This window comes from Nicotiana tabacum, chromosome 4, assembly GCF_000715075.1.
Source record: "Nicotiana tabacum cultivar K326 chromosome 4, ASM71507v2, whole genome shotgun sequence".
Taxonomy (NCBI): domain Eukaryota; kingdom Viridiplantae; phylum Streptophyta; class Magnoliopsida; order Solanales; family Solanaceae; genus Nicotiana; species Nicotiana tabacum.
In genome coordinates, this window is record NC_134083.1 from 44,004,056 (window position 1) to 44,020,623 (window position 16,568).

General features: G+C 35.1%; 1 protein-coding gene across 3 annotated transcripts; it reads right to left on the reverse strand.

The window, feature by feature from the left end:
* Positions 1-10,034: 10,034 nt before the first annotated feature.
* Positions 10,035-13,563, reverse strand: LOC107785252 (E3 ubiquitin-protein ligase AIRP2). 3 transcript variants are annotated; one of them, XM_016606504.2, is made up of 5 exons: positions 13,091-13,555; positions 11,379-11,541; positions 11,193-11,259; positions 10,651-10,882; positions 10,035-10,537 (listed from the first exon to the last, which is right to left on the reverse strand). In XM_016606504.2, the coding sequence occupies exons 1-5, from the start codon at positions 13,180-13,182 to the stop codon at positions 10,327-10,329; spliced, it is 765 nt and encodes a 254-aa protein (XP_016461990.1). In that variant the 5' UTR covers positions 13,183-13,555; the 3' UTR covers positions 10,035-10,326. The 3 variants fall into 3 exon arrangements, with proteins under 3 accessions (XP_016461990.1, XP_016461991.1, XP_075107851.1); XM_016606505.2 differs by having other exon boundaries at positions 11,379-12,380; positions 13,091-13,553; XM_075251750.1 differs by having other exon boundaries at positions 10,408-10,537; positions 10,647-10,882; positions 13,091-13,563.
* Between the last annotated feature and the right edge of the window lie 3,005 nt (positions 13,564-16,568).

Consider the following 16,568-nt stretch of genomic DNA (forward strand, 5'->3'; position numbering starts at 1 on the left):
CTAACAAGTATTGTGTCAAATTTATTTCTTTATTTAGTATTTTCTTAAAAGTAATTTATCTATACTAAGTATATTAAAAGCACGAAAATACTTAGCGAAATGTCGATCGCCTTTTCTAAATGATTTTTTTTTGTTTTTGTTTTGAAACTTTTTTTTAGATAATAAGATTATAAGATTGTGGATTAAAAACAGTCATACACTATAAGATGGAAGGTTTGCATCACAAATATTTACAAACTATTAATCTGTGTGCCTCTCTACTAGCTACTAGTGCTGCTGAGGTCTACTACAAGTGAAATTGGATAAAATATAAACATAGGATAAGGCAAATGGTGCCTCATATCCGGTCACCATTTTGCAGCGTCTCTGTGGTAAATGTTAGAACATGCGCAGCGGAAGCAAGCATACAATTCAGGCATCAAATACATGTAAACTAGACAATGATGCAATTACGAGATTAAAAATCACTAACCTCTTGAAATCGTTGCAAAGGTTCTCCACACAGCAAGAATCCAGGGTTGCAGTCTTCTGCTATGATCCTGGTAATACCTTGGATGAATATGTTTTGAGTGGGCAAGAACAATACAACTCTAAAAGGTGAGTTATTGGGTGAAAATTGTCTTCCTTAAGTAGACACGTTTTCAGCCAAAATAAGGCTCTCAAAAACGTGTAGGATTTTACTTGCACAAGTAGAATCCTACTCTAATTCTACCGGATGACTTTTCTCCCAAGTCACTTTTTACCCAAGTTAGTCCAGATTTTTACTAGACATAGCAGGGACCACAGAAATAATAAAATGCTACTAATTATCGTATTAATTCAAAATTTTGCATGAATTAATTCTTACTATAATTAATTGCAGTTTATTCTACTAAAAACTGCAATTGTTCTCCTCAATATGAATTTCGAAAATTTACTAACACTTATTTTAACTCACCATGTTACGATCCCAAATACCAGTTACTTAAATTAAATCACTGAAAATTTAATTTAATTAACTAATTAAATCCTTTATAATTCCGCTTAAACTATTTCATGTGACGGATACAAAATCCACCGGCCGGATTTTCACATGAAAACTTATAAACTTACATGAAAGGGGTATCATCAAACTCAAAATCGAGTCATAGATTCTATCAACTAATTATTATTTCACAAATGTTATTCGTTATTGTCCAATCTATTAGGCATACACTAACTCTGAATAGAGTTGTACCTTTTGATAAATCAAAATAATAAACAAATCATATTGATCATAATAATTATATCAAGATTAGGAGCATAAGCTCATTTTAATAAATTAGAGAAAATATTTTATATATATTCAGTACAAAAATATCTTTTCTCTACTTGGTCCGTTCAATATACACTAAGTATACTAGCACAAGAAATTGGAGTAAAACCACTCCCATAATCAAGACAAATTATACTATAATCTTGTGCTACAATCATCAAGATATTTTGTTCAATAATATCTTTGATTGTGAACATAGTTTATTAATTATGTGAATCGACAATTTAACATTCTGTGCATGAGCTAAGACTCCATGCACTAAATTGTCTACTACATAACTAAAAGGACACACATGTAACAAATGATCTATTTAAAAAGGTACTTTATTGAATTGAATAAATTAAATAAATAATTATTCCATAAAGAATTAAACAAAATACTATGTCTAAACCGCATGGTTAACAGTATATCCCAACAATCTCCCACTTAGACTCATAACCATGCGTCTACTACTCTAACACCCATTCCTTCTACATGCTTGTCAAAAATCTTCTGTGACAAGCTCTTTGTAAACGGGTCTGCCAAATTGTCCTCTAACGCAATCTTTAACACTCTTGCATCACCTCTCTGAGTTATGTCCCGAATTAATTGATATTTATGCTCAATATGCTTACTTCTTTTATGGCTTCTTGGTTCCTTCGAGTTTGCAACTGCACCACTATTGTCACAATAAAGTACAATCGGTGCTTGAACCGAAGGAACTACATTAAGCTCTTTTAGAAAGTTCCCGAGCCAAACAACCTCTTTAGCTGCCTCAGATGTAGCCACATATTCAGCTTCCATGGTGAAATCAACAACACATGATTGCTTGATGCTCCTCCAACTTATGGCTCCACCTCCTAGGGTAAAGACATATCGTAAGGTAGATTTTCTAGAATCTCTATCTGACTGGAAATCTGAATCAGTATAGCCAATGGGTACAAGATCACCTGAGTGATATACCAACATATAATCCCTAGTCCTTTTCAAGTACTTGATTATATGTTTAACGGCAGTCCAGTGTTATCGTCCAGGGTTAGACTGAAATCTACTAATCATACCAACAACAAAGCAGATATCAGGTCTAGTACATAGCATAGCATACATGAGACTCCCTATAACAGAAGCATAAGGGACCGCCTTCATCTTTTCTATCTCATCAGTCATTTTTTGGGGACTGATCTTTCGACAGAGAGATTCCATTTATAAAAGGGAGAAAACCTTTCTTGGAATCTTGCATGCTAAACTTGGTGAGAATAGTTTCAGTATAAAGTGCTTGGGATAAGCCTAATATCCTTCACTTGCGATCTCGCATAAGCTTGATCCCAAGGATATGTGCCGCTTGTCCCAAGTCTTTCATATCGAAACGTGAGGACAACTATTCCTTTACTGAATTCAACATGCTCACATTATTTCCTATGAGCAAAATATCATGTACGTACAAAATCAAAAATGTAACTTTATCTCCATCCCAAAGGCCATGTAAAATCAAAAGACTCATTTTCACATTGATCAAAACCAAAGGTTTTAATCGATGCGTCAAAACAAGTATTCCATGCTCTAGAAGCTTGTTTCAATCCATAAATGGATTTCTTTAATTTACACGACATGTGCTCATTGCCACTTTTTATAAAATCAACTGGTTGTGCCATATAGATGCACTCATCAAGACTTCCATTAAGAAAAGTTGTCTTAACATCCATTTGCCAAATCTCAAAATCATAATGAGAAACAATGGATAAGAGAATCCTAATGGATTTAAGCAGGGCTACTGGCGAAAAGGTTTCCTCATAATCGATCCCTTCTTTTTGAGTAAACCCTTTTACAACAAGCCTAGCTTTAAAAGTTTGCACTTTTCCATCCACTCCTCTCTTTTTATTATAGATCCATCTACAACCAATGGGTTTGACTCCAGTAGGTGGTTCTACAAGATCCCAGACTTGATTGGAGTATATGGACTCCATTTCAGATTTCATAGCAGCAACCCATTTATCAGCATCTGTATCCTGTAGTGCTTCGTCATAATTAATAGATTTTGTGTTAGGCTCTTCAAGAATTCTATCATAAGATTCTCCCAAGAGCGCAAAACGGAGAGGTTTTCTAATAATTCTCGCACTACAACTAGTCACTACAGGTGCAGTATTTTATGGTTGTTGAATCACAACATCTTTTTACAGAACTGAAGTGTTAATGTTATCCTCCACACCTTGCGGTGCTGGGATATCATTAACTTCTTCCTGGATTGCAGGCTGCAGAACAATTTTAGGTTGCTCAACAATCTGAGGTTGTTCAACATTACTCCCACTACTTTGGGGGTAGTGAGATGTCAGGCAATTGCTCTTGTGCATTCTGCTACCTATTGACATTTCTCCCACTACGATAATGCAATGGTATGTCAATACTGGCATCCGGGATACATTCCAGAGATGAGTCATTAGTTACTCCATTACTTAATTCCTGTAAACCTAGTTTACTTCTAGGAGTATGGTTCATTAAATGGTCCTCTTCTAAAAATCTGGCATTTATCATAACAATTACCTTCTTTTCTTTGGGATAATAAAATAAACCGCCTTTAGTTCCTTTTGGATATCCAATAAAAATGCATATTTCTGTCCTCAATTCTAATTTATCCGCTTTCCCTTTCAGCACATGTGCTGGATAACCCCAAACCCGAATATGCCGTAAACTTGGCTTGTGCCCAGTCCACAATTCTATTGGAGTTAAAGGTACTGACTTTGAAGGAACCAAATTTAGAATGTAATTTGCTGTTTCCAAAGCATATCCCCAAAAGAAAGAAGGCAAATCGGAATAACTTAACATTGATCTAACCATTTCCTTAAGGGTCCTATTTCTTCCTTCTGCCACACCATTTTGTTGTGGTGTTCGTGGAGCAAATAATTGAGATGTAATTCCACAATCTGATAAGTATTTAATAAATTCCGCAGAAAGGTATTCACCACCACGATCAGATCGCAATGTTTTGATATATTTATCATGTCGTTTCTCCGTTTCCGTCTTAAATTCTTTGAATTTCTCAAAGCATTCAGACTTACGACGCAACAGATAAATGTATCCATATTTTGAGTAATCATCTGTGAAAGTTATAAAATACTCAAAACCACCTCTTGCTTGTATATTCATAGGGCCACACAAATCAAAGTGAATTAATTCTAACTTATCGCTGGCTCTATTTCCTTTTGAGGGAAAATATCTCTTGGTCATTTTACCTTCTAAACAAGATTCGCATGTTGGCAGTGACTTCACTTTCAATGAACTCAAAGGTCCATCAGAGACCAATCTCGAATCCTATTTAGATTTATATGACCTAGACGTAAGTGCCAGAAATAAGTTTAGCTAAATTCAGAAATACGTTTTTTTTATGTAGCATATTAATGCTATTTAATTCTTTTGGTTGTTGTAGAACATGAGGAGATATATCAAGAATAAAAAGGTCATGTACTCTAGCAGCAGTATATATAAAACATTTATTAAACTTAATAACAGCAGTGTTATTAGCAAAATAAATATTATAACTAGCATCCATTATTTTTGAAACCGAAATCAAATTTCTTCTAAAAGAAGGTACATAGAGAATATTTTTCAAAACTAAAACTTTATTACTACTAATCAAAACTCTAATATCTCCTAATGCTAAAGCTGGTGCTAGCTCGCCATTGGCTTAAAAAATACAAACTTCATTCTCACTTAGCCGTCGCATTTCCTGAAACCCCTACAAAGTAGTGCAGATATGATTAGTGGCTCCTGAATCTATACACCAAAATATGGTAGAGATAGCCGCTAAACAAGTTTCAACGGCATTTAAATTTGAATTGCCTTGTTTATTCAACTTTGCCAGATAGGCAGGGCATTATTTTTTTGTGATGCCCAGGTTGCTTGCAATGATAGCACTTTCCTTTGGGTTTTTTCACACCAGCCGCACCTCCAGGTGCCAAAACCTTTTGAGCCTTCTTCTTTTTCTTATCGCCTTTCGACTTAGAAACCGAAGCTTTCTCAACATTGAGTGCCACAATTGGAGCTTGCTGTTTGATAATAGATTCTGCCGCTTGCAGCTCATTCAACAATTTCGCCAGTGACAAATCCATTTTGTTCATATTATAGTTCAAGCGAAATTGTTGAAAACTGTCAGGCAGAGTCTGCAGGACCATCTCAACTTGAGATTCCTTATCAATCATAGCTCCAAGGACCTCTAGTTCATTCAGAAGACTCATTATCTTCAGAACATGGTCCCTGACCGATGATCCTTCAGCCATCTTGATGTTCAAAAGGGCTTTTATGGCTGTCTTCTTAGCCGCACGATTTTACTCACCGAACATCTCTTTGAGACTTTCGAGCATGTCATAAGCAGACCCCATAGACTGATGCTGATGTTGCAAAATATTCGCCATAGAGGCAAGAATGTAACATCACGCCATCTTATCAGCATTAACCCATTTATCATAGGCCTTAACCTAATCATCAGTAGCATTTTCAGATTTTTCTGGGCACTTCTCAGTGATTATAAATTTGTAACCTTCAGCAGTAGGACAATATCAAAGTTTCTTTTTCAGTCAACATAATTCGGTCCTTCCAACTTGTTTTGGTTCAAAATTGAGGTAAGTGGGTTGAATGAAGACATGGTTAATCTGAGAGATATTCACATTAAATAGATCATTAGTTATGTATTTAGAATAATTAAATTCAAAACAGAACATTACACATATAACCATGCTCATTGAACAGTTAGATTCGTTAGGAAAACTTAACTATTCATGCAAAAAAATATATGAGTTATGTAAGATATTTACCCCATAAATTAAAACAGGACCAACTCAGATGGAGAGTAAACTGTTAATTTAAGATAGGTAAATATCACTTTTATAAACTCTAGTTTCATTGAATCAACATGTAACTCAGTTGGAGAGTTAATACAAGTAATCAAATAACTAGAGGCAAAACTACAGTAATCATCTATAATGAACTTATCCGATGTGGAAGAAGACCTATGTCAACATATAAATTCATTATATTACTGTAAAACATGATTGAAAACCATGGGAATTGAACCCTACCATCAATGATTTCTTTTTTTAAAAAAATCTTTTTATATTTTTTTTCTTCAGAAAATAGAAAAATGGCCAAAAACCTATATAAACGACCCGAATGCCCAAAAACCGACGTACGTCATGAGCCAAGCTGATGAGTATTGCTCACTGGGTCGTTTCCGATGAACCTACCAAATTTGAGGTAAATCGGAGTTCGACAGAATTTCAGAATTCCAAATTCATGACCTATTTGTAGTATTCTATTTTTTGCTGTTTTTAAGGGTTTTAATTATTTTGACTCGTTCAAATCACATAATATACTTATTTATGTTAATTCATGATTTCAGAACTCAAAATAATATTTTTATTATTATTTAAAAAACTGTTTTCGAACATAATTGTAAAAAAATATTCTTCACCCCGTTTAAAAATGCCACTGTTCATAATTACGTATATTGACTCATAATTTCAGAACTGATAGCATTAAAAACATCCACATTTTTATTAAACCAACACTGTTAATCCATAAACTTAATTATGAAAAACAGTCATGCTTGAACTCTCTTGAAAACAATCACGTTATTCAACAAAAATATAATTGAATAAATTGTCATTAAATATAACGCCACTATTTATGCATATGTATATTAATCCATAATAACAGAATTAAAATACTAATAAAAACAATCACGTTTTTGACATAGAATAATTCATACCAAACATGTATCATTAAACAACACGTTTTAATATTACTCTATTCATGTTGTATTACATTATCTAGTTGTAAGACGACGTCTGATACCAATTGTTAAAACATGCGCAGCGGAAGCAAGCATACAATTCAGGCATCAAATACATGTAAACTAGACAATGATACAATTACGAGATTAGAAACCACTTACCTCTTGAAATCGTTGCAAAGGTTCTCCACACAGCAAGAATCCAGAGTTGCAGTCTTCTGCTATGATCCTGGTAATACCTTGGACGAATATGCTTTGAGTGGGCAAGAACAATATAACTCTAAAAGGTGAGTTATTGGGTGAAAATTATCTTCCTTAAGTAGACACGTTTTCAGCCAAAATAAGGCTCTCAAAAACGTGTAGGATGACTTTTCTCCCAAGTTACTTTTTTACCCAAGTCAGTCCATTTTTTTACCCAAGTCAGTCCAGGTTAAAAAAAGACTTTCCTAAAGTAGTGGACTAAATGTGCATTAGTTTTTTAAAAAATAAAAATATTTTGCAAAATCTTTTTTTTTTTCAGTTTTTACAAAAAATATGCTTTAAAGAGAACTGAAAAATATTTTTTTAAAGCATTTTTTTAAACTGAAAAATATTAATTAAAAAGACTCATACCCATTACCCATACCCGAAAAGTAATTTTCTAAAGTAATTTTTTTGTAAAACTGAAAAAAATGATTCAACAAAATATTTTCGTTTTGTAAAAACTGAAAAAAAAATATTTTTTTGTAAAAACTGGAAAAAAAAAAAGACTTTCCTAAAGCAGTGGACTACGCGTTCATTAGTTTTAAAAAAACAAAAATATTTTGCAAAATCCTTTTTTAAGTTTTTACAAAAAAAATATGCTTTAAAAAAAACTTAAAAAACTGAAAAAAAAAAAAAAAAAGACTTCCCTAAACTAGTGGGCTACATGTGCATTAGTTTTTTAAAAAAACGAAAATATTTTGTTGAATCTTTTCTTTTTCATTTTTTACAAAAAAATTGCTTTAAAACTAAAGATGCTAAGTTTAGCAAATTGGGTCGGGTGGTAGGTTTTTTAAAATGGATCGGGTAAAAAAAATGAAATGGATCATTTTCATTTGGTGCTGCCACGTGGCACTCCATCCAAAATAGTATTTTTGTTCCAAAGTATGACGGCATGGGTATAGATAATCCAATAGTATAACGAGGGGTATTCTTAGACCATTTTCGAAAGTACAAGGGTATATTTGGCTCTTTGCCGTAGAGAATATGAAAGGAGCATTGATAGCAAACTATTGAAGTACTAGTGACAAGTAATAACAGAACAAGATATGCGAAAATAGCAAACTCAGAATAAAAGGGTACCATTCTAACTGTAACACTAACGAACTACTGAAGATAAAGGGAAACGCACTACTACCTACTAACTTTCTACCATAATTCTCAACCTCCACCACATGCTATCCATGGTCAATGTCCCAAAAATATCTCACTAGTTAGAAATCAAGCGACGGAATAAAATCCCAAAAATATTTCCTGCAATATGCGATCAAATGATAGAAGGCACAAGTGCCGTTTAGAAATTGGAGACTTAAAAAAGAAATTTAATATCATCGTACAAGAAAATAACAAAATTTGATAAATTAAAAAGATCAAATAATGATAACAGAGAAATAATAAAGTTTTTTAAAATCAATTATAACTTTTGTTTAACAAAATGGTACTTCCAATTTTCTTATGGTATGCCAGAGAACTTCATTATTTGCAACTTGAGAAAGTAAATTAGAAACTCCTCCTTTCTCTCCCTCTTCTCTTTCGGTGCCAACTACAGCAGTTGCTCATGTGACACCCATTTCACAATGAGGAAAACTAACATGCTAAACCCGATTTGTTGCCGTCAACATTAACTTCATCGTTCATCCTTGATAATATAGCTAATTCTGCCCCGACCCAAAATTTACGGGTGTGACCACTGACCAGCACTTAGCGAGCAACTACACATGCCAAATGAATCAGTTTCCATAACAATATTCCTTCACTAGGAAACCACTAGTCATAAAATAGCATCTTTCATAACATAGCAACGGGAACAATGTAAACAACGTAAAAGAGTAGCAAACCCACCAATCCCACGTCTAGTAATGGAGCATCTAAAATAAATTGAGTACAAAGTTCACGGATGTAGCCAGATATCATAAACTGAAACAAAATAAAGTCTCTAGCGCCCACGGACCAAGTGGTCCGCTCACCTTAGCACAGAGTGGAGAGATCACTAAATCCTCGACATTCAGGCTTAGGTTAAACTCCAGACCAAAGATTTGAAACTGAGGCTGCAGTTGAATGTCGCTTTGATAGCCGTCAACTGCAGACCTGAAGATTTAAAGATGAAGAAGCGGCTAAAATTTAAACTTTTTGTAAACTTCAGCTGTTCTTTAAATAGCAGTGCTAAAAAACAGCTATTTGTGCTCTCTCCAGACACAGCAAAAGATACCGCCTATGTAGGGGCTAAGAAGGCAGAAGACAGGGTGAATGACAGAAATAGGACACTTTGGTCTTTTGACCCCGCTTATCCCATGGGCAGAATTTCAAGTTTAACATATGTTGCCCCTCGCTTGCCCATAGGCAACACTTTTGACTTTTGATTTAAAGGTTTGCCCATGGGGCAAGCAAGCATCAAAAAATCAAGACCATCCATTTTCAAGGTTATTGAGTGTATTTGCTGTTTTAAATATCAGAAGAACATGGGCCAAGAGATCAGCAGCTTCATCCAAATACTTGACAGAAGAAACCATTGCTTTGACCTTTAGCATGTTAAAAGACTTGACTATTTGGGGCATCTTTGGACCTCATTTTACAAGCTGATCTCCTTTCCATGGACGAGGCCTAAGAAATTTAGCTTTCAAAGTACCACTCACAAAATGGGAAAGTTGAACATGGATATAAAGACCAGATAAGATTGTAGAGGCAAGAGCCTGAATAATGGTCAATCCATCTTCTTACTTTCTAATGCAAGCTAACATGTTGCCTCACTGTGGTATGATTTTTTCACGAGCATTATAAACGTTTTTACATTTGTCTGACTCTTTAATTGCAAAAGACATGTCTCTTGAAAGATATCACAGGCCGTATCTTAGCGTCTCTACTAACAGAAGATGAAATGCTTACAAATCAAATAGTACTTCTCAGAGTGCTGAAAGTGAGGTAACAGCTTCTTTGCTGAATTAAAGAAAAAGAAGGCTTCACCAGACTCTATCCACAGGTTTTGGTCGGCATTGTTAAACTTCTAGTCAAAGGTCTAAGTTCAGAACTTAAATCATATCAAATATTCATAGTAAACCAAGAAGAGGGCTTCTGGAGTATCTTTAGGCAGGCTGTTTATGTAAAGATAGAAACGCAACATGTCCTCATTTGAAAGAGTTTCCTGGTCAACAATGTCACTATTGCCCGTGAGAACCCACAGGTCTCCTGAGTTCACTCTTTTGAGGTTTCCTCTGCAAAATGGGCAGGACTCGGACCTTAAGTTCCTGCAGCAGACATCATGGGTTAAGAAGATCACTAAAAAACTTATTCGTTTGGCACTAAAAAGTAATAATGAGCGATCCAGAAAAAGAAAACAAGGGAAAAGAATATCACTTGCCAGTCACGATAGCAATTAATGCACATTGCATGATAGCAGTTTGGCAAAACTATTTTGGTGCACAGTTCTAAGCAGATTCCACATTCATCTTCTTTCTCTAGATCAGCATCGAAATGCTTTTTCTCTTGTACTTTCTTCCCAACGATCGTTTTTGACACTTGATGTTCGTCTTGACTACTATCCTGCTCTGATGAGCTATCATGTAAGCGCTGGAGAGATGGTAATAGAACCGCTGCAAATTGCTATTTGTCAGAGAAATAAGTGGCCACATATACGGATATAGTTTGAGACAAATTGTTGACTTAGGAGACGCACAATAAAATATCAAAAAATTCGCCCAAATCTAATTACTATGAGGTTTCTCTATTTACTAATGGCATGAAAACAGATACTCATTAACTGAAATTCAATCCATATCAGAATACAATGTCAAGAAGATTTAATTCTATAGCTCTTAGACTACCAAACCTTTTTTTCCTTTGGGTTACTCTTAGCCTGCTAGTTGAAGGCTTGAAGCTAGATAAATGAAAAATGGTACATACCATAGAATTCTCTAATGCTTGCTTTCCTCCCATCTAAAGGAATCTTCTTCTTGCTATTGGGGATAACCTAAAAGACATCACGAACTTTTATTACAACAAAATATGACAAAATTATCTTAATCTATAAAAACCTTAACCTACTAGGACTATGGGAAGAAACTAACAACCCGAGAATAGAGAACAAACTTTGTATACAACTATGTGGAAGAGATTGAAATAACTTGGAAGTAAGCATGTGCATGAGCAATCCATCCGCTGGAGCAAGAACAAAAGTATCGGTGCCAAGTTACTGTACACCAATTTCATTTGTAGACAAGTGCCATTCTTGAACCTTGGAATAGAAGCTGCCCTGGAACACGTAATTTAGAGTGACAAAAAGGTTATCTTTGCTGTTTAAGACTGCAGCCAGAACAACAATTTGTCCAGCGACACATTTTAGCAATTGGCTATATAATCACCAGCAAATTCAGCGTTATAAACCCAGAACAGTTGAAACAACAGAAAGGAAATTGAAGATTGCAGATACAAAGACTTTCATACTCTCATACAGATAGCAAAAAGTACTATTCTGAGACCTACTTAGTGCGTTCAACAATATTCCTTACCATCAATAACTCTTGCATTGCAGATTACTCTTTCATTGTATTGTCTCATCATTTAATTTTCAACTATATGTGAACTTGATATGTCAAAAATTACTAAAGAGAGAACTTCTAATATTGCCAATTAAGGAATTCATAAAGTTTTAACTGTGATAAAGTTTTATATCGCTGCACTTAATAAAAACTGATATTTAACTGACCAAAACCACCTCTCGGACCATATAACATAATCATTTGAAGCTATTGCAAAATTTCAGCTAGTCATAGTGCTATCTGTGGAACTAGCATACAGACCGGTAATGAAAAATTCATTAGTCCATTCCAGTAATTCGGCTATATAAACGTTATATTATGTTAGTAAGGGGAAGAAAGAGGGAAATTCCAAAAAGAATTGCCTCCTTTGTTTGGTGTGCATTGAAAAAGAAAAAAGAAAAATGAGGAGCCTTTTTCTTTTGGGCTCACTACCATAGAGTAACAAAAGTTTAGTTACTCCACATTTTTATCTTGATTCAAACCAAGGAAAGAAAACAGCTGGTTAACTTTCTCCTCCACTTGCTCTTCCATTTTCCTTTCCTTGAACAATGAACTGCCCACATGAACAAAGTAAAAAGCTCAATCGAAATTCCAATTTGGAAACCAAAGAAGGTTACTTCCAGAATCCAAGGAAAGGAACAAGAAGGTTACTTGAAATTTATGAGTTCTACTGTGACCTCAAGTTAATATACAATAATAATCATGTTCACAATCAAATATTTGTTGCTGCATATACAAGCTCTGGTCAAAAGCTATTAGGTTTACGTGAATCCACTTTATACATTGTGATCCGCCCCTTACTATAATTTCCGGTTATCAAGAACATTTTCGACTTGTGTGAATGCAGATAAACATAGCAAGCTGTAGTCCACCTCCACAGCAAACCCCTTTCCTTTTAGGCAGATTTTTCAAACTAATTAATTAGAACACAGTAGAAACTTGAAAAGTTCAATCTTTTAGAAATTGTAGAGGGGAGAAAGAAAGTAAACAAATGTTTTATCTTGTAATTAACGGAAAGAAAAACCAAAAGCAATCGCATTAATTAATAACAGTATCCCTCGTCCCAAACCAGAAAAGGAAACTAATTTAAAAATTAAATATAATTTGACATGGCTTAACTTGGGAGTTCGATTCCCTAATCAGAAACTCAATTCCTCATATAGCAGTGGAAGAGCACAAAAAGAAGGAAAACTGAAAAGAAAAATCAAATAGATTACACAGGCATGCAAGTACATATATATATATTGTCAATATAGAACTTACAGCAAATTGGCATACTGAATATCAGCCTCAATTGCCTTTAAAGAATCTTCATAGGAAGTAGATTTCACAAGCTGATAGTAATTTGTCATCATTTATGCCAAAGTGGCAATTTTCCCAGGCGAAAACTTTCAATTTTGTAACCAATTTTTTGTCAAACGTAACGCGCAGTGAGTTGATCACTACTCACTGATCAGTGAGCCAAAAGAAAAAATTCTTTACTAAATGGGCAATGGTTTTCTTGGGGAGAAGATCACAGTAGCAAAAACAGCCAATTGGGTATATGCGAAAAGGAAAACTGCGGTGTAATGTACTAGTTGATTAGTACAATGTTGAACACTCAGAATAAAGAAAGCGAATAAGTCAAATGGAGTCTAGAGGGAGTATTTACTGGGACAAATTGGTTATTGACACAGTCCTAAAATCCCATTATAAAGGAAGAAGAAGAAGATTTGGTCTTTGGTATGGTTGGTTGCTTACTGTTACAAGTTAATACTAGCTTGTATGGCCAATTTCTTTTTCCGTAATTATTTTTTTTTAAATTAAGTTATTTGGCCAAACTTTTAGAAAGAATAATTATTTTTGAGTAAAAGAAGAAGCACAAGCAGAAGCAGTTTTTCTTAAATAAATTTTTGAAAAATACTTTTGAAAAAAATATATATTTAAAAATACTTTTTAAAAGTTTGACGGTTCAAAAATATTTTTCAAATTAATTAGTCAAAAATAAATTACTTCTCGCCAAAAATATTTTTTTGAAAAACACTTAAAAAAAAATATGTTCTCTAGAATGGAAGCTCCCAAGGCAAATTTGACTTTAATTTCCTCATATAATCAGGAGGGAAAAAAGCAGGAGAAAATTGCAATTATTTTTTTTTTAATTTTTGAACTGGTAGTTTCGATAGGAAACTTTGAAGTTATTATGATGAAAAAAAAGGTGTCCAAGGACAAGTTTTCAGCTCATAAAATCAAAGCTAGTAGGAGTAATAAATACGAAGAGCGTTGGAGAAAAATAATTTAATACAAGGAGCACAAGTCAAAGCTTCTTTTTTACAGTAGAAAAATCAAATTATTACAACGGCCACATTTCTGAACTCACTCTTTCTCAAAGAACAAATAACGCCCTTCTTTTTTCTTTGAGCAGGTAATCAAATGTTTTGAGGTATAAGAGAAAATTAACCATACATAAAACAAAATTATTACTACTAATCCAAAAACCAATAAATTGGATGCTATATTTGGCAATCATGTAACTTGAAAATTAAATCCCTAAAACATATACAAATCCTAGTTGTATTACTCCAATTTTTTCTTCGTCTTTTGCTTTTCGTAGCTAATTATGTATATGTAATCATTGGTTTGTTAAAATAGAAGGGGAAACTGACTAATTAAGTATTATTTCAAATTTATTTGTATATTTAATACATATCTTCTTAAAAGTAATTCCTAAAATACAAGAGTATCGGGTGGAATAGTGACACCTTCATGAAGTTGTTTAACTAACAATCAACCAATTATTTATGATTAAGGCAAAAAAATGTAAGAAAAGAAAAAAGGTCCATAATTCAATAAGAAAATTTTGACGGTGAAAAGAAGCTGTGACGTTATTTAGCAGCTGTTAATTGAAAGCCACTAAACAATTCAATGGCTTTATTTTTAATATCCATGCAAAGAATACAGATTGAAAAAAAAAGGTGAGATTTGAAGCTTTGAGTGACAAAGATAAAATTTGCAAATACAGATCGTGGGACGCACTTTTTATGCAATTTTTTTTCTTTTATATTAATGAGAGAAAAAACTCTTTATTCGCTAATTTTTTACAAAATTTTAACGTATATGTTTACCCTCAAAAAACGGATAAAAATTAAATTTGTAAGTGGTTTTAAGGATATGCGGATTAATTCAATACAAATGATAAATTGCGTTAGATTAAACAGATAAGGGGTGTAATAAATTGTCAAACCGCTTAAGGGGGTGATTTCGGACTCAATAACGACCTTCAAGAAATGTCTGCCCTCGATTCCGGACTCATACTAACGAAGCACTCATGAACAAAAGTGAGAACTTTGAATAACAAAGAAAATAATAGTATATTGCCTTGATATGCGTATCAGTGTGTCTAATGAATAATCAGATCCCCTTTTATATAGTAGGGGAGTCCTACTCTAAGTACAATTCCATAAAAGGTAAAAATCTTTCGTTTAACTAATCACCGAATTTCCGCCGGTACGTGCCGAGATCCACGTCATGATATCCGGCTAGTCACAGAGATCGCGGTCTTTTGTTAGTCATGTTCGGTTGCCCGATAATGCTCTCTGAAGTCTTTTGGGATTTGAACCGATCCTGGGGTTATGGCACCGATATTCCCGAGGGCGGGCGTTGTGCCCCCGGACCCCGGCTTGAGGGGCTCCTTATCTCGGTCCCGGTTCCTTGCCGCCACGTCTCTTACTCCGTTTACTTCATTGGCAACCGAGGCATCTCAAGGGTTTGGTTTCACCCGTATACACATAGTCCCCTCGTTTTTCGGAGAGTAAGTTCACGACGAGAAACGACATGAGCACTTCGATCCCTTCTTCAACACGCCGTAGCAGAAACGACCAAAAATCTGAAACGTCCCGTTAGTCGCGTAATAATGACTTCAACGCGTGTCAGCCATCAGCAGGTCGTCCCTGGATGCGAAACGGCGCGGAACCCCTATAAATACTCCCCTCATTCATTCATTTTTTACTTTGGATCAAGCTTCTACCTTCGAACCTTCAAGATACTTATTGTTTTTCTTCATACCTCACTATTTTTACCTTCGTTCTTCAAGACTTTTCGGCAAACTACGAGTCTTTATTTATCTTCTACCCAAACCAGCACGCTTAATCTCCTCAGCAAACTTTTTCCCTTCTTCTTTCAACCTTCCTTCATACTTCTTCAAGCCTTTTTAAGGTAGCAATGGCGAAAACCTTCAAGACTGTTCCTCAAAAGGTCGCTTCTTCTTCCTCGTAGCCGTCCACCAAGGTCGAGGAGACCGCCCTTGATGTGGTAGTCCTCGAGAGGTCCGCTCTGGGTGCGGCTACCGATGAACCGGCAGTTGAACCCCCCTTAAAAATGTTCATCCCTGTGGAGGTGTTCGGTCGCGGACGACTTTAAAGTCGAAACCTCATCGGTGCAAGGCCGATGTGAGGCGGTGTCCAGGTACATTTGCTCTATCACCGAGGCCATCCTTCCTGTGGTTCGAAAGGACAATGGCTGGGCGGATAAAGACATAGTAGTCTCCGGGCCTCATGATGACATTACTACCCACATGGAGGGGTATTTAAGTGTCTACACTTATTCCTTCACGCTGGGCCCGGTGGACCCAGTTATCCTCAACTTTTGCAGGAGGTATGACGATTGACGTGTGCCTCAGTCAGATTCACCCATCGATGTGGAGGATCGTAATCCTCCTCCGATACTTTTTGAACGAGGTCGACTTCTGCTTGTTCACTATCAATCA

Excerpts from the sequence above, each read along its gene's own strand:
- LOC107785252 (XM_016606504.2), bottom strand. The coding sequence starts at position 13,182 with ATGATGACAAATTACTATCAGCTTGTGAAATCTACTTCCTATGAAGAT. Across the intron at positions 10,883-11,192 it reads AAGCATTAGAGAATTCTATG|CGGTTCTATTACCATCTCTC; the intron begins GTATGTACCATT and ends AGCAATTTGCAG. Across the intron at positions 10,538-10,650 it reads ATTAATTGCTATCGTGACTG|GAACTTAAGGTCCGAGTCCT; the intron begins GCAAGTGATATT and ends TGTCTGCTGCAG.